Source organism: Perca flavescens, chromosome 11 (genome assembly GCF_004354835.1).
Source record: "Perca flavescens isolate YP-PL-M2 chromosome 11, PFLA_1.0, whole genome shotgun sequence".
NCBI lineage: Eukaryota > Metazoa > Chordata > Actinopteri > Perciformes > Percidae > Perca > Perca flavescens.
In genome coordinates this window covers 15,645,705-15,664,531 of record NC_041341.1, presented here as the reverse complement: position 1 = coordinate 15,664,531, position 18,827 = coordinate 15,645,705, and the positions used below count along the sequence as shown (strand labels likewise).

At 47.7% G+C, this 18,827-nt stretch overlaps 1 protein-coding gene across 7 annotated transcripts in view; it reads right to left on the bottom strand.

The window, feature by feature from the left end:
• The window catches only part of bcor (BCL6 corepressor), a 36,729-nt gene that overhangs the window by 6,484 nt on the left and 11,418 nt on the right, over positions 1-18,827 (bottom strand). For 6 of the 7 annotated variants that reach the window (XM_028591131.1, XM_028591130.1, XM_028591126.1 and 3 more), the window contains 8 exons: positions 15,653-15,734; positions 12,219-15,377; positions 10,691-10,747; positions 10,051-10,216; positions 8,727-9,068; positions 7,321-7,608; positions 5,398-5,711; positions 3,924-4,208 (listed from right to left, as the gene is read on the bottom strand). In XM_028591131.1, coding sequence (XP_028446932.1) covers positions 3,924-4,208; positions 5,398-5,711; positions 7,321-7,608; positions 8,727-9,068; positions 10,051-10,216; positions 10,691-10,747; positions 12,219-15,377; positions 15,653-15,655 — 4,614 coding nt within the window. In that variant the 5' untranslated portion in view covers positions 15,656-15,734. The remainder of the gene's footprint in view (positions 1-3,923; positions 4,209-5,397; positions 5,712-7,320; positions 7,609-8,726; positions 9,069-10,050; positions 10,217-10,690; positions 10,748-12,218; positions 15,378-15,652; positions 15,735-18,827) is intronic. The other variant, XM_028591132.1, reaches the window with a different exon arrangement.

Sequence of the window (18,827 nt, the reverse complement as noted above, 5' to 3'; positions counted from 1 at the left end):
GAGCAAGTGTTGGAGAGACTGACGGGTAGAGAGAGTTGATATGCAGCTTGCCTAAGTGTGTGTGTGTTCGCACGTGTATTTTTGTGCCCCTGACGAGTATGTGCGTGTGTGGCTGTGGAGGAGGTGTAGTGCTAAACCTCGGAAGCCATGTTTAATATCGCTAGGAGAGAGCGAGGAGCTTAACACGAGAGCCCCGGCTTCTCACACACACACACACACACACACACACACACACACACACACACACACACACACACACACACACACACACACTCTACCCCCTCCTCTCTCTCTCTCACTCTTTCCCTGCGTACTCTAATCTCCCCCTCTAGAATGCTTCCCTGCGCTCGCCTGCAATCAATGCATCACTCAGACATTTAACCCCTTGCAGCGCTGCCTTGTATGTTCCTAAAATACAACAGATGTGTGTGTGTGTGTGTGTGTGTGTGTGTGTGTGAATGCATATAACATGTGCAGGCGATGCATGACTGGCTTTTCCTGTGCGATAAAGAGCCAAAAGTTTAAGCAGTAAAGTTGATGCGTGCCTAGACAAGTGAAGCGTGTGGATGTTTGTGTGGATGTGAGAGTGTGTGTATAAGAGGCCAGCCTGCTGTTGAATGACTGCTGTAGTAACAGAGCAAGCCCAAGTATGTAGCCTCCGATGATCTCAGAGTAAATTAATCTCACACTGCCAAAAAGGAGAATAATCACCAGTTATTATATATAATAATCAGTCACTATAAATGCCTCGGTCTCAATCAATAACCTGCTCTGCATATTAATGCTCATCAGATACATACAAACCAAATGATCTAACCAGCATCATTTAATTTGGGTGGGTACAACAGTTGCTGACTGTTTAAGTGTGTTGTCATACCACAACGTTGTATCGCAAAATTAATTCTAATGTATTCGTAAATACAAGTTGCTGAAAGCTTGGGGACATACTCATGGGGCTGTGGTTGGCGAGCTAACCGCTAACATGTCACACACTACAGTAGTTTGCCTACAACTAATGTGATGGCACCAGCTAGCCAAAATAGCTCACCAAGCTAGCTGGCTTGCAACCACGCCAACAACAAGTTAGAAAGCTAGCTAGCTCGGTCGCTAACTGTTAAAATGTTTAATTCAAGTGAATATTTTTGGTTCCTTCACTGTTCACGACTGGCGGCAGACCATGACGCATTTCTATTGTGTGGAGTCGTTAAACTCCGGTAGAGTAGAATTACGTGAATAAATTGAATGGGTTAATACAGCTAATATGATAGCTTACGTCCTATAATTTTTTGTTCCCTCAAAGTTCGGTACTGTCAAGACTGCTTGCTACTGGTCAAAGGCGCAAATTGCGAGTCAAAGTTCACCAAAGTTGAACATGAAAAGCCAGTGTGGATTTACTTTACATGCAAATCCACTAACCGCTTCATTTTGGGTCCAGAATTTTGCTATCATGTCTGGTCTGACTGGGCACTTTAAATGCAATCCAGTTTTTCTCTTTGCTTGGATCATACATGGATTTGAGAAGGAAAATCAGAAGCGATTCATCTGAGCAGAATTAATGACAGATTGCACCTTTATCTGAGCTTTCAATGGGCAGAGCTGAGGGGCCCCGGCACGAGGGGAAGAGGGATGAAGACATCCGCAGAGTCTCTCCTCATTACCATTTCAAATGCTCAGAGAGCGAGGCAGAGGAGGAAGAGAGAGAGAATAAAAGGGGAGTGAGGGAGGGGAGGAAGAAAGAGAGTGGGCTTTCATGTGCAGAGGCACGGATCGCAAAACTAAACGAACATGAAATATGCACAGTGTCGGCCGGGCATCGGGAACAGAATAGTGCGTGTGTGTTAAATTACATGCATGTGGGCATGAGGGGATTCTGCATGTGCAGGTCTGTACACGGAAAAGAAATGTGTGTGTGTGTGTGTGTGTGTGTGTGTGTGTGTGTGTGTGTGTGTGTGTGTGTGTGTGTGTGTGTGTGTGTGTGTGTGTGTGTGTGTGTGTGTGTGTGTGTGTGTGCGCACATATATATATGAGGTGATTCTGAATTTGCATGTGCCGGTCTGTGTGTGTGGGCGACAGCAGCAAGTGTGGAGAGTCGTCTGTGTGTGCAGCATATGTTGGAAGAACACGTCAGGATGCCTGTGCATGTGCTTATTGGGTCATAAGGGTGTTTCTCTGTGTGCGTGTGTGTTGGTGATCAGGATGCGAGTTGTGTGTGTGCGTGCCTCCGTCTCTCAGGCCCTCATATCTCTCTGCCTGTGTGCGATAAGCCCAGAGCTTGCGGCACTAAAACACCAGTGTGAGACAAGCGCTCTGCGCATCTACAGGCTTGTATGCAAGTGTGTGTGGGGAGGTATGCATAAATTGATGTGTCTCTCTGCGCACATCCGTGTGTGAGTGAGTGTGTGTGCGAGAGAGAGAGCCCCAGGGGTCTGCCCCAGGCTTATCACACACAGGCAGTGAGAGACGAGCTTCCTGAGAGAGAGAGAGAGAGAGAGAGAGAGAGAGAGAGAGAGAGAGAGACGGGGGGGTGTAGGGGGGAAGGTGGGGGTGTTGTTTGCGCAGCGGTCAGTGCCTTGTTTGTGTAGTCTCAGGTTTTCTCCTCCCTCCTCCCCTCTCCACACGCGGAGCGCAGGAAGGGAAAAATGTGAAGGGGCTACGAAAAAAAAAAAAAAAAAAAAAAAAACGTTCGAGAGAGATGCATAAATCAGAGAGACGAGCCAGCTTCTCTCCAGCACGGCTGACTGAACCCTGCTGCTGCTGCGCTGCACCCTGTGCATGTACGTGTGTGTGTGTGTGTGTGAGCGAGGGAGAAAAACAGCCGCTGCCACTGCTAACCACAGTCACCACGGCACATTAGAGGGCCATTAGAACGCGATTATACTCCCAGTGCTTACCTCTCATTCACACTCTTGCTCTCTCTCACTCACACATATTTAAGGACACACACACCTCATCATCATAAATGTGTACAACAAACACACACAACCATAAAGCAACCGGTTAATGAGCAACAAAAAGATACCCACACCTATTTACAGTTCTGTGAAGAAACCTCTGCTGGTGAGACAAACACACACACACACACCAATCTTCAAGGGAGGGGGGGGGTTAGGCTCCCAAAACAGAAAACACAAGGGATGAGGGAGAGCGAGACAGTGGGCCATCCAACTTTAATTTAAAGCTTTCAGAGCAATAGGAGTTGAAAGATTCAGTAAAATATATACCAGTCTCATTCTTTCTTGTATGTGCAGAGAATGAGAGGAGCGAACGATCGGCAGCTACACACAAAGAAAGAAAAAAAACCTCCCGATGCTAGAGAGGCAGCAAGCATCAGTCTCCGTATAATGATCCCACCGATCCCTCATGCTGTCTGCGCACGCACGTCCTTGTGTGTGTGCGCGCGTGTGTGTGTGTGTGCCTGCGTGTGTCACACTTCGCCCCACAGAAAATTAATGAGATGTGAGAGCGAAGCGAGGCAAGAGGAGGGGAGGCAAGGGGAGTGTGCGTGTGAGAGTGCACGCTTGCGGGGAGGAGGAGGAGGGGTGCCAACGACAATCTGAGTCACAAAGAGAGGAAGAGAAAGAGTGCTGAGAGGAAAGAGGGGGGAGGGAGAGAACGGAAACCTGAGAGAGAAAGAGAGAGTAGCGGGCAAGAGGAGCAAAATATATGGAGTATGGCGAGAACAAAGCGTGAGTAAGGGTGAAATAGAAGAAAATGATGCAAAAAGCAAAAGAGTAAGCTAGAAAGAATAGGACAGATGAAGGAGAAGAATCAGATGGAGAAAGACAATTTTGAAAAAAAGAGCTGTCACAGACAGGAACAAAGTAGGGGGAGAAAATGTGTTGAGAAAAAAGTGACGATGAAGTGTAAAATGTGAAGAGAGAAAGAGAGAAGGAGGGAGGATGACTTTGAGCGAAGCCTATTACCTCGTAGCCCAGCCGTGCAGCTCTCTGGAGCAGAGTCTCTCCGGCGTTCTTGTTTACGATCAGCCGACGAGCCTCTGGCGGGATCGGACGAACAGCGGGGGGCTCAGCAGGGGGGGTCCTGTGCACCCCCGCCACCTCTGGTGGCACACCGCCAGCTCTGCTGTTAGCCTGGGGCTGCAGGGAGGGCGGACAGAGTGTGGCGGGGGAGCAGGGCTTGACTGGAGAGTTGGGATAATGATTAGGAGAGGCGGCTCCCTTCCTCGGAGCGCCACGCTGCTCACTCAGCTGAAGAGAGAGGGAAAGAGAGGGAGAAAGTGTTACAGCCACTGTCACATAGCAGACGGGACACACGTTCACAGGCACACATGGACACTCAAGGGCACAGGGATAAGATTATACACACACACACACACACACACACACACACACACACACACAGTTGTGTGTATTTGCATGCACACTAAACACAAACACGTGTGAAAAAGTATACGTCCGTGATCACTATAGAGCAAAATTAATCCAGATATAATAAATCATATTTTCAGATAGAATTTCTCCTCAAAAAGCAATTTCTTTTTCTTTTCTTTTTTTAACACCAACTCTTTACATTCTACCCACATACAGCTTAAAATATAGATGGATACTTAATTTACAATATTTATGTTTATGTATGATTACTGTGTATGGAAGACACAATATGCATCACAGAAAAGCACACACGCTTACAGCTTTCACACCAACTGTTCCCGCCCCACACTGCAGATTGGCACACCACTTTTTTTTTTTTAAACCGCTAACCAACAGAGCCATCGGAGGGCAACACACAAGAGAGGGAGTTGCCTGCCTCTCTCTGTGTGTGTGCGTGTGAGTGAAGTGCGGGCCCTCTCAGTGGAATTCCATGTCGAAGCAGCTGTCAGGCTGAGGAGGAGCAGGGGAGGAGAGCAGCGCGGGCGGAAAACAACTAGCCTTCCCCCCACCCCCTCAATTTTTCCCCATGCTCATTTTTTTTTTCCCCTCTTTTGAACTTAGGCGCTTCATACGCTCGACCATGGCTGCCACATTCCTCACCGTGTGCGAGTAAGCGAGGGAGTGTGTGTGTATATGCAGCCTGTGTTCGGCACTGAGTGCGATGTATAATTGCTCCAGGGTTTTGTTGTTATGTCAGGAATGCTCGCAAACACACAGACACTCACATCCTTGGCACGCACTTACACACAAAACGGCGTTGATGACACACGTTCGACAATTAAGGCCAGAGACACACACACACACACACACACACACACACACACACACACACACACATGCATGCAGGCAGGCGCTCCGCAGGGAGTCGATATGGGAACGAGGAGGTCAAAGCTCGAGCAGCCCTCTAAACATTTTAAACATACTTTCTTCCTCTCTCCTTCCCTCCCTCTCCCAGCTGCATAATCAGAGGCGCCGTATCACGGCCAGACACCCTATAAGCACTCACCTTGTCATCTTCAGCTGCTCCCTGATCAGCCACACAACGCTGGCCTGGGCTGTTAGCTGTGGCCTCTTTCCTTTTCTCCCGCTCTCGCTCCCTCTGACTGGTGTGTTTGGTCTTGCACGGCCGCTTGCCCTTGGGTTTGTCTGTGTCACTATGGCGACGGGGCTTGATGGGAGGGGGGGCTCCCATGGACGGCTCTGGGGCCAGAGATGGGGGGGCCCTTCTGGGCTCCTTGAGGCCACGGTCACCTGAGAAGGGGCCCGGCGGTAGCGCTCTGTCCTTCAGTTGGCCGGGGGGAAGGGGAGAAGTAGCTACTCCTGGAAAAGGAGGAGAGAGAAAAGGGAGGCAGAGTGAGCGGCTAATAGTGTGAGAGCTCAGAGGAAAGGGAGGATGGGAAGGTATTGCAAGGCCATCTCTCACCCTCTGTTGGTTTATTAATGAGCGCACAGAGCTGTCTGGGAGCGCAGCATGTCTGCTCGCTCAGGATATGTTTTTTTTTTTTAAAAAACACACACACACACACACACACACACACACAATATTATTGTGCCCCACTCGTTTACTGCAGCAAGGACCCTGGTATGAGTTAAATTCTTTACCAAATGTGGCGCTGTCTGGTTTCAGCCTCTTATGGTACATATTTACACAAAAAATAAAAACATGCCTATAAAGCCAAACTATCAAAAGCTGTTTAATAGCTAAATGGAAATAGATTTCCACCTGAGGATCATCTCAAAGCATCTTCTAACTACTTAGGAATGTGGTCTAGGTCTGATTTGTGTGACAATAGAACCTTTAAAATAAACTCCATTAAATCAGTACTAGGCTGAGAACCAATGAGGAGGAAAGTGAAATTATATATTTTGCTGATGCTTAAATATATACAGCCACTGTCAATGTTAACCCTGTTGCAGAGGAAACCTTTTAGAATACGAGACTAACAAAGATGAATGTGTTTTATCCAATTAGTGGAAAGAAAAAAAAAGAAAGACCACAGTCCTGACAGACACACAGTGGAATAACATTCATTGTAAAATCACAACTGTTGCCAGGGTGATGTTATCTAAAAAGGTGAAAGCAAAAAAAAAAAATAATTCAGTGGCCAATCAAGGCCTGTGGTTTCTGCAGAAAACATGAAACCAAAATCTCGCTTGCTTTAAGTCACTTCCTTTAATCTCTCTCCTGTTCTTTTATTCTCTCTTCAGCTGGAACTCCCTCTGTCTTAGTTTGGGCACTTGAATAAGGGAAAGCCCTGGTACGCACACACACGTGTACGCACACACGTGTACGCACACACACGTGTACGCACACACGTGCACGCACGCACACACACACGCACACACACACACACACACACACACACACACACACACACACACACACACACACACACACACACACACACACACACACACACACACACACACACACACACACACACACACACACACACACACACACACACACACACACACACACACACACACACACACACACACACACACACCCCTTCCTTTTCCTGTGACTGGTCTTTAGGGGAAAAAAGAAGGAATAATTGATCACACATTAGTCACACTACACCTGCCCACGCATATCTCCACCAGCCACTTCCCTCATTCACACTTTCATCATTCTTACAGAGCCTGCTGTTGACCAGCTCAACAAAAAGCCCAAAACCACAGGGGGGAGGAGTATTTTAGCTTTTAGTCCCCATGTCCCATTTCAGATTCCCTTGCCTTTCCTCTGGCAGGAGGAAGTATTCTCTACCTCATTTCCTCTGCCCCCTCCCAAAAGGATCACGGGAAATCCCCCAAAAGTCAGACCGCTCAACAAGAAAGTGAAACGTGAGCCAAAGATAGATTTCCGTTACCCCAGCTGAACTCTGAGTTACAGCAGCGGTTTGCATGGTTGGCGGTTCATTCTTACCATTAAGAAGCTTCTCACAGCCCCATTTCCTGTTGATCTCGGCTCTATGCGCCGCGGCTCGGTCCTCTGGCTCACCAGGCCTAATCTTGCGTTCCCGTAGGCTCTGGACTGGGGCTACTAATCGGGGCTGGGGCCACGCTCTCTCCTGTTTGATTAGGGACCCGTCAGGGGAAGCTGCGCCGGCAGTGGGCTTGCTGAGTCGCAGTCCCTTCAGCTCGATGCAGACCTTGAGCTTCCGAACCTCGTCGTCATCGTCATCTTCATCAGGACTGGCCTGCTCACGCTCATCTGCAGATAACAAACACAGACTTTGCATTGTTTGCCATATCTAATATACAGTACAACTACGGTATATTGCCTAGAAAGGTGTTGTCCTGTGAAAACCTTGAAATGTTTTCAAGTTTAAATTAAGATTAGATAAAAGAAAATGATCATCCCTCACTTACAAAGTTTAGGAAAACCCCAATAGATAAACTCAGCAATGCATTGTGGGCAAGCTTAAAGAACTACAGTTTGTCTTGTGTCTATGAGTTGACATTTTGGACATACACATTTTTTTTTTTCACTCATTCAAAAAGACACTACTCTCATCTTCTGCAGCACAAAACACTATTGTATGTACATACCTACCGACCTGCAGACAACTGAGCACAAAGAACTAAGACCATTAATCACTATATTCTTATGGCTTGTAAAACTCTAAGCCTTACATTTAACACAAACGCAGAGAGGCAGGGAGCTGGATGCGAAACAGACAGATTGAGGAGTTAAAAGGGAAAGAGGAGTCAAGAATCGGGCGGAGAGACAAAGCAATAAAGACTAGAGAAGCTGAGGGAGAGTTCTCCCCCCTTGAAATTCACTGGGGACGGGTATTTGACTTGTCTTCCAGTGCCGGGGAGAGCAAGCGCGATCCCGCATGCCAGAAAAAAAAAAAAAAAGGAAACCCAAACAGATGAGGGAAAAAAGAAAGGAGATGAAAAGAGAAGAAAAGAGCAGCTTTGAAGAGGGTGGGTAAGCGCGGTGGAGGAACGTCGGAGCTGAAAGAAGAGGCTGTCCCTCTTCCTCGCTTCTCTCTCGCACTCCGCTCAAAGGCAGGATTAAACACTTCTCTGAGCTGGCTGCCACACAGAGCGAAAGACGGGACAGAGAGTGGTAAGGGGGAAAGAGCGGGGGTTGTGATGGAGCGGGTTTAAGGTGGAATTGATTGGGAAGGAGGAAGCGACAAAAGCAATAGAAAGACTTATTTTTAAAGAACAAGGGATGAGACAGTGCTCAGCATAACACAGGATGAAGGGGAAAGAATGGGCAGAATTAGAGAGATGAACGAAAAGCAGATGAAGGTGGGAGAGGATTTGAACAATATGGAAGTGGCTGTGGGTGACGATGCACGTTTAAGAAATTCTTACCCGTAGAAATCTTTGCTCTTTTCTCTGGGTGGGACAGCCTCTCTCCTTCCTCCCACTCTGCGTCCTGCTTTTCAGCCTTGAGGCCAAGCTGGCGTTTCCTGGTGGGTCCAAAGCCAGAGCTGGCCTTCTCCTCAAGGTATCCTTTTGCCGCAGTCAAAGTGGGGGGTAAACAATGACCTCCTTCTGACTCCCTCTTCACCTTCCTGGCTCCGTCATTTAGCCCTCCTTGGCTGGCACCTATGGGCCCCTCTCGAGCCCCATGCCCTGGGGACAAAGGCTCATTCAGGGCCCCACACCTCTGGAGGACTGGAACTCTGTTGTTTGCGTACACTGGCCGGACACCTGAGCAAAGCAAAGACAGGCAGATGGAAACATGGGTAGGGAGGAAGGGGGGGGGACAGACACACAGAGAGAGAATGCAGACAGACAGACCGCAAACCAGACAGACAAACAGAAAGAGAGCAAGAAAACAAGGGGAGGGGGTAAGACAGGGTGGGGGATTGACAGAGGGAGAATGCCAGTTAAACACCCGCCAGCTTTTATTCTGCTTTAAAGACAGGCAGTAAAACTTTGATGGGGTAAAGACTTTTTAATCTGATGTGAGCCGAGCCAACGGGCCGACGGTTCAGTGCAGCCACTCGCACTTCCAGCAAGGAGAGGCAAGAAAACATCCTGCGCACTCGCTGCACACGGAGACCCCCCCACCCCCTTCTCTGTCCTCCCCCACGGCATGACCGCACCACGCCCTTCTCACACTGAGCGTGACTCTCCCCCCCCCCCCCCTCGACTCCCTCGCCCTCTCTGTCTCTCTCCATGCCATAATTAGGCTCACACGTCAGCCGCGGCCTCGCTCCAACACACAGCTGGGCTCCCAGCCAACGTAACTAACCCCCCCTCTTTCCGTTGCGCTCTCCCATCCGCTTTCACCCACCACTCTCCCCCCGCTTTCACTCTCTCACTCAGGCAATCTCTGCCCCTCCTTCTCTTGCCCTCCCTCTCGATCGTCTCTATGCGCAGATAAGCACAAAAGACTTCTTGAAAATAAAAATCCCCCTCTCCGTCTCTCCTGCTGGCTCGTTCACTTGCGCTGCCTAGCTTGTGTAAAAGCGCGTGCGTGTGTGTGTGTGTGTGTGTATGTGTGGAATAGCGTGTCTTTTTTTAGAGTGACCCGGTCTTGCCTCAGCATTTGCTGCAAGTGCATGTGAGTGTGCAAGCACACCTATTGTTTGTGTTCCTTTCCGAGTGTTCATTTGCAGAGTGGATGCGTGCGTGCGTGTGCGTGCGCGTGTGTGCGTGCGTGCGTGCGTGGTGCTGGGTTACTCACCCTCCCTCTCTCCCTGCCTGGTGGTGTGTTGGCAGTGTTCCAGCACTCGCTCTCTGCGCTGGCCGTCTGCCAGCTCCCGTCCTGCTGCCGCTGCCGAGGCAGACACACACACACCGCCGCCCTCCTTCTCCTTCAGCTCCAGCTCCGAGAACCGCATCATTGCCCGCTGTGCGCACACACACACACACACAAATGCAGAGAAAACCCATGAAACCCACTCATCGTCTGCCCACGTCGCACACACACCTCTCTAAGCCTCAATCTGGCCTCAACAGCTACAGAAGCAAAAATTGCGTCAGAAATCACATTGTCTTAAAATCAAAGAAAAATGCCAAAGAAATTAAACCCACACACAAACGCACACAGGACAAAAGGGTAGACAGATAAATCACAAGCATGGCATCAAGACACAGATTAGACTACTGCAGCCACTGTGAGTCCATGCGCTCTGGGGCTTAAATCCCTTCCTGAAACATAAACATGGCTAGGAAACATATACATCTAAGCCCTGAGGCAGAGAGAGGAGATGAAAGAGAGGAAAGAAGGGAGTGGGGAGAAAAAGGAGAGTGCAGCGATACAGAGTACAAAAGGAGACAGAGCCCATCAGAGGCAGATGTGATAAGAAATGTAAAGAACTGACCTCCCAGTTAGCTGCAGGTTGACTTATATTACTCCCCTCTCGTGATATGACTTCCATCTAAGCAATTAGAATGGGGGGGCTCAATATATCTGTCCATCATTTCATCTTTTTTTAAATGAATTTATGTTATGGTTCTCCAAGTTTGTTTACACACAATAGGCAGCCACAATCCCACAGAATAACACAATCAAATTAAAGTGACTCAACAGGTCAATTAACACTGCATCAAAACAAAACTATCAAATACTTTCTGAACTGCATGAATGACAAATTTGAAAAAGTTAATCAAAACAGTAGGTTCATTTTAAGCATGCTTGATAAAGCTAATTCAGTTTTAGCGGCCTCGTGTTTTTTTTCCAAACAAACAGACATCTAATTTTGTACATGTCCAGAAATAGAGCGTTTGATAGCTTTGTGTTGCAGCTGTGCATTGACAAGCATGACACAGACAAAACCACAGTTTTCTAGGGCGTGTTCACAACATATACAGACATGTGCAACGTATAAAAGATATCTGCCTCTGAGCCAGTGGATAATATAGCGTAGGGTTTGTTCGTGTTTCTATGCTTGACATTGAGCACATAAAAGAACCAGAGGTAAACGTCTAAAATGAATAGCTCAATGTGTGTATTTGAGTGACAGGGGATAATGGCCAAGTGTAAGGCACGCCGCTGTAATTGTGCATTCATAGAATGCAATGTGGGTTAGGAGAAAGGGACTTTTAGCCAATGGGGTCAGCAGAATTATGACCTTGGACAGTAAGCAGGCAGGGCAGCATAGGCCATCAGGTGGAGGAAGGTTAGGGGAGGATAGCGACTGGCAAGTGGGGGCATGCAAAAGCCTAAGAGGAACCCCAAAAAGGGCAGCTGCTGGTTTTTAACCACACTGCAAGCCCTTTACTGCCCCTAACCTTCAGGTTAAGCATAGCCAAAGGCAGTGTGAACTGTGAGGCTGCCACAGTCATGCTCTGAAACTACAGTATATGGCTCTATAGCACAGTCAGCACTAACACATGCTTTAGCCCCAAGGCAGTCACACAAGGACAAGCACGTACGGACACACAAACACGCACGAACAGAAATAACCTTTACAATGACTGCTCACTAATCAACATACAGAGATGGCAGCCCTGGTTAACCTTTGAACTGCCCTCCCTGATAGACGGCCTCAACTGGCCTTGCACCAGCTCACTATGACTAAGGGGAAGGTCAAGCCTATGGCCATGACAGTAGCATGACAGCATTTATATTATTCTGTACTGTGTTGTAAATATGGAGTATGCCAATTTCATGCAGGGTTTGTTCTACAGGCAGTTCTTAATATTGCAGCAAGGGAATAAAGACAGTTGCCCCTGGGGATATATTTCTGCGTGGATGTTAGAACTGAAAGTATGTTTGAAATGTCTGCATGTAAGAAACAGTGGTCATAATGACCCTTTCTTCAGCCCATCACCAATATATCCTGTACTGTATACACACACACACACACACACACACACACACACACACACACACGGTAATGGCCTTACCTGCAGGGCTCTCTGTTCACGGCTCAGCTTGCTGGAGTCCGCATACAGCTCAGTGGTGACACATTTAAAGCGGTCGCCAACGTAGCCTGAGGAGTTAGCGATCCTCTTGGCCAGACTGGATCTACGACAGCCTTTAGATGAAGTCAGGCCATCCTCTTCGTCATCCTCATCCCCTTCTCCCTGAGACTCCCCTAGGTCAACAATACTGTCTTCCTTTTCAGTCTCTCCCTCACACACTCTCTCCTCCTTCACCACATCCGTGCAGTGCTGAGAGAAGTGAAGAGCTCGGCAGTCTCTGTCCCCTTTGTCCTTACCAGAGCTGCGTTCCCCAGATGTGCGGGCACAGCGCAAGGTGCTCTGGTCTTGATCTTCAGGGTCTGGGCTGGGGCTCTGTTCTTCCAGGCTCTCCTCTGCTTGGGCAAACTTCCCTAGAGACATTGGGGATGTGCTAGATGTCACCCCAGGACAGCCCTTGTCCTGGAGAACCTTTGGTTTCCCAAAGGGAGCTTCTGGCTTTCTATCAGTGTGATTGGGCTTCAGGGCGGGGCTGTGTCCGGAGTGGATCGGATAAGGATGGGAAAGGTGGTGTTGGTGTTTTGGCTCGTAGTCAGTCTTTGTCAGATTTTGGTTACTATGACAACATTCATTTTGGTTAACCTTGCTGCTGGACTCAGCTGAGGGTTTGTGGACTGCTGCGGTAGACTCAATATCTGTGTCTGAGTGTACAAGGTCAATGCAGACAATGTTTTCGCTGGACGTTGCAGAGGAAGAAGGAGTTTTGCTTTGATTGCCACCGTGTCCTTGTGCTCCTGCTTCCCTATCGGACTTAATTTGGCTTCCTTCGCCTATCTCTTTCCCAATGTTGTGATCTCTGTGGCCACCGCATTCTTCAACAGTTCCCCGGGATTTCTCCTGTCCCCGGGGCTTCAAAGTTGCATCTCCTCTTTCTGCCAGCTTGTCTGAGTGAGTCTGCATCAGGGGATGGGCCATCTCCTGTGAGTTGTAAGTGAGGTATTCCCCTCCCGGGCCAGCTGGCAAGTTATGGTAGGGTAAAGGGTGTTTTGCTGCCAAGTGGGTTGGGTAAAGGCTGTTGCTGCCCAGTAATACTGGGTGAGGGTAGACTGGGCCTTTCCCTGCAATTGGCAGGGAGTGTAGTGCCATGCCATCAGGGATAGGGTAGTGCAGGTATCTATTGGCATAGGCCAAACTGTGGTTCAGGTAAGCGTCACTTTGAGGAAGGTAAAGGTGGCCAGGAGGGTGACCATTCTCCAAACATTGCCTCTTGTATGAGGGCACCTCTGGAGTCGTTTCACCTCTCTTAGTGGTCTGGGATGATTTCTCTGTTCCCTCTCTGTGGTGGCCCGGATGTTCTGAATGGCTAGGGCTGTGTTTGACCCACTCACCATTGGGTTTGGGAGAAAGAGCCCTGGAGCTGACCAGAGAGGGGTGCTGAGTTGAGGAAACATTATGGTTGGGCTCCCCTATCCTTGGACACGATGAGCTACGTTGCTGAGGGAGTACTCTCTCCAGACCCTTATGTTTGATGACAGAGGGTGAGGAGCCTTTGGCTTGTGAAAGGCCCAGGTCTGTGTTAGGCCTTGGGGAGGGGGGCAAGCCTGGTGTGTGCTGTGTACGGGAAGGGGACGGGCTAGGTACAACCCAGGAGGAGTGTAAAGTGCTGATCATTTCCGGCCTCTCTGGGACCTTTGAAGAAGTGCTGCTGACCACAGAGTGCAAGTGGGAGGATGGAGAGTGGGACAGGTTTTCCTTTAGTAGCTCTCGGCTAGAGGGCAGTCCATAACGTGGGCCTGATGCTATAGTGTCCATCTTAACTGGGAATCCATTAGGGGGCAACCCAAACTCCAGCATTCTTCCAGACAAATCCAAGGGCTTCTCTGCTGAGTCTTTGGTTGCTTGGGGTTGGTGAGCTGGTCTTTCAAAATTGGGTTTGGAGGGTGACCTGCTAGGTCTCCTTTCAACCCCTACACTTCTGTGCTCAGGTGCCCCATCTCTTGGCCTAGATTTGTGGGGACTGGGCCGGGCTGGAGAGGGCTGCTCTGATGCCATGCTGCTTACAGAGAACGGATGGGAAATGGACTGCGTGGATGAGGATGAGGAAGATATTGAAGAAGTGGAGGAGGTGGGTGGGTGTCCTATCCTAGCAACTGGCCTTTGTAAATCAAGTAAATTTTCAATGTTAGCAGGAGGAAGGGGATTTTGGGGGAGGCGAGAAGATGCATGAGGTGAAGAATCAGTAGGCAGATTATTATTATTCCCAGTACTGGTGCCACTAGTGCTATTGCTACTGGTATTATTGTTGTTGCTGCTGCTAGAGCCCTTCCTAGAGGGAGGTCTGCTTGGTCTGCTGCTCCTGCTCGGGGACCGGTCCCTGTCTATAGCAGCCTGATGGTGCTGAGAATGAGGGGAAGGTTGGTGAAGCTGCTGTGCAAACTGAGGCGCAACACCAAGCCCCTTGTCCTGGCAGTGTACCAGTGCTGTGGGGGCCACTGTGACTGCAGGAATCCTCATAGGGGGCGCAACCAGGGGAGAAGAGATGGGAGGAGGAGGAGGATAGGGGGGCATATAGTAGAGCCTCTCAGCAGCCGAGGCAGCAGGGTTAACATTGCCCCCCTGGGCTGCACACAGAGAAGGGTAGGCCAGGTGTTGCGGAAGATAGGGGTTGGGTTGGCTGAGCAAGGAGGCTTTGTACATGTTTAGAGCCGCATACTTGGATGTGTCCATGAAGGAATACATGCTTGCTTCAGGGTAGGGGCTGAGCCATGGCAGGCGGAGGTAGCTGCCACCAGCACCTGCCAAGCCCAATTCAGATGCCTTTTCTCCAGGCCCGACTCTGCGTTCCAAGCCTAGACCTTCAGCTCCAGGAACCAGCACAGGCTTGTGGAGACCTGAAGGGGTGTTCTTGTAGAGGCCCAGGTATCCATTCGTAGGCTTACGACTGTCCAGAGGGCCATCAGGCTTGTAGATGAGCTCTGGGAGGCCATCCCTGTTATAAGTGAGGGAGGGCATCTCTCGGCTCTTATCCACTGGTAGTGCCCTGATGCCTGGGTATACAACCCCACCATGGAGACGAAGACCATCGTGCATCAGAGTGCCTCGGTCCAGCCCCATCGCTGCCAGGGGCGTCAACCTTGCATCCACCTGAAGCAAAAAAGGGATGCCAGAGAATTAAATATGACTATCACAGCAATCAGATCCCTCAAAACATGTTTGGAAAATATGACATTGAAAGCATGAACTAAAAATACAAATAAAAAACAATTACTGTCAAACAAAGCACAAAAAGATTTCTTAATGTTCTTGGTTAGTTTCATGCATGCACTTAGTGAAACAGACCAAATGTTTTGTTTCCAGGTAATAGTGACTAATGTAAAGAATGAATGTAAACAGTTCTTAGGAAGAGAAAAGGGACTTGCCATGTTTTGTGTGATGTGGTTCCCTTGTCTCAGTTCCAGGTTGGTTTGTGTCTCAGCATCGACATCACGAACAGATGTTGCCCTGTGGAGATGAGCAAACAGTTAGCAGTCAGTGTCCACACACACACACACACACACACACACACAGTTTTGTGTTACAAAACAATTTCTGGGTCATGTCAATTAAATTAATATATCAACATAAAAATAACGGAGTAGGGCATAGGTACAAAGAAAATAAAGATAACAGCATTGTAAGCTATGTTCAGCCTTCCTTTCACTTTCACACATGCACCCACATCTCCACTGAGTGGAGATGAAAGTGCTGTGTGGGCTCCCCTCCTCCCATCCGTCAACACCCCTCTGAACCCCCCCTTCCCCCCCAATTCTCCAATACCCCTCCCCTGACCCCCACCCTGTGGGCTAGACATGCATTGTAGGGCTGTGTCTATTCAGTCACGTTCCCCACACACACACACAGTTTTTTCTGTGCCCTCTTTGACCTGCTCTCTCGGCTGCCTCAGCCAGCGGAGCGAGGGAAGATTATACATCAGAGACCACTTCGGTGGGAGAACATTTACCGCCCGCCAACACAGAGCCACAGATCAACAAACACTCACACCATCGAACACAGGCAATAGTATAGAATGGAAGAGAGAAAGAGACTATGTACTATGTAAAATTTACAGTAAACCGTAGATTTAGTTTGAGAAGGAATAACATAAGAGGACAGGTATAAAGATAAAGAACAACATGACCACTGAAGTGAAAATGGTTTTCTTTGGGGTATGTTTTATTTATTTATTTCTTTTTTTTAAATCACAAAAGAAATTACAATAAGCAAAAACATCAAGATCCCTTTGGGTCTAAAAATGTTCTTTAATCTGCAAATGTTTTGTATACATTTAAATTTAAGAATTTCTTTCTCAATTTCTTGAGTTATTTTATGTTAAAAGGATATATAGAATAAGTCACAAGAAGATGGTTATTCATTAGTGCAAAGTTTTAGGAGATGGCAAATGTAATAATAAACAGCTAATTTACAGCAATTCAATCCAATCTGTGTTTATGTTGTGGTGTCACTTGTCACTTGGAAGAAAAGTGCCTTTAAATAGTAAAAGTAAAGCCTTGCCGTGCTCGGCAGAGCCTCAGCTCCTCGATCATCGCAGAGAAATGCCTCTGAGCCTCACCGCTGGCTCGGCACTTTTATTGCCGTGACCTGGGGCCAATTAATCAGCCTGTTGCGGGCCCCTCGGTACGGCTCCTCCCTGCCCCAGTGCTCCCATCCCCCAACAGCTCCCCTTTCCCCGGCTCCGCGAGGCCAATCCTGCCTCAACAACAACAACCGCATCTGACAGAACTGAAATCATGTGAGTGCGGGGGTAAAAATGATATTGTGCGTACAGCCATGCATGTGCGTTTCTGCAAATTACACACACCATTGAGAAATCACATCAGTCCCATTTCCTGTATTTCCTTGAGCGACACATGCACCTCTCCGTCTGTCTCTCTCTCTCACTCACTCACACGCGCTCTGAAAAGTCTGCACTCCATGATACCAAATGATAATGAACAAAATAAGCCTGTAATACAACCGCAGATATTCTATGACACGCTGCCTTTATGGACATTTCCATTTAACCTAAACGCAACCTTCATTGCCAATATAATGGAATATCTGTCCTTGGTATAAACATAGCCCACATATGCATTCCTTTTACGGGGAAACAAACAAAGCTGGGAGAAAACAGAGAGAGGAAATGATTTGTTTTTGTACAGGTCAGTAGGCCTACAACAAAAAGACAGTCTGGCGTTATTACTTGACAAGGTGCACACACTGTGCTGATGACCGAGTAGTGTGCACAACCACGGTACCGCTCATTTCCATGAAATTAATGGTAGTCCAGAAAAGATGAGAGGCTGCACCAGGCCTCAAGGTCAGGAACAAACACTTGACGGCACCCTGCATGCACCGCCGGGAATACAACTCAGCCTTAGGATGCATGGATCTCTGTAGGTTCAGAACTACCACACACCCACACACACGTTAAAATTGTGCCGAAACACAATGGCTTAAAGTGCTCCGTCGGTTACTGTACTATCACCAGCATGGAAATACTTTTGTTAAATTCTGTGCGTACTTTGAGGGAAATGGGTGCACAATACTGTTGTTACAGTCCCGTTTTTTTATTTTTATTTTATTTTATACATTTCATTTAATACATGTATATATTGTTGGTTTGGAAGTGATAAAGTAAGTCATTCTGTGAGAGGTTGTTGCATGACGCAAAATTCACAATGTTCTTTCGATGTCCGATTTTGTTAATTCATGCACTTGTAATTTAGCAAAAACCACATTATTACAGTTAGACTTAGTTACACTTTCAGGACTTTCAAAATGCCCTTACAACATTGTAAATCACATCTTGACAGCTCCATGAGGTTTTGTCAGCGAAACAATATGAAGAGTATGAAAACATGAGAAAATCTTTAAGAAATAGGCTTCTTTAGTCATCAGTTTAACTACACTGACAGTGTAGCTGCATTTGAACTATATTTGTCCTTTCCAAATCTTCCTGCCACAACCAATCAATTTACATCAAATTACTGCAGGACACTAAATATTCTAGGAAACAATTCTAGAAAGAGGTTGCTCACAATAATTAAAACAAAAAGGTAACAGGGACTAGAAGAGGTGGGGAGTAACATGACAGGAAAAAAAAACTTTCCAAAATACTCAATGATTTTTCACATTTCAGTGGATGCATCATTTGTTAATGAGTCTCATTTGTTTATTTTTTACCTGAAAATAAATTTTCGGAGGTTGAGAGGTGGTCCCCACCTGGCGTAAAGCCTTATTGTTAAATAAAGTAGTCTTGAATAGACACATTTTAGATGCTGGAAATAGCGTTCATGGAACATTCACATCAACAACACACCCTAAAGTCTATGAAAGAGAGGACATTAAGCCTATATTTTAAATCTCGTGTTTATAATTTCAATGAGAACTGATCATAGAAAGAGCTTGTTGCCTGTGTGCTGTCTGATATTAGTAGGCTAGCCTAGAAACCGGATGCTTTGAGAATATTCTGGGATGAAATCCTTCCAAAATGTCACATGAGTGGAAGGATGGGGAAGGAGAGAGATATAGCAAAGGCCGTGTGTTGACGCTCAT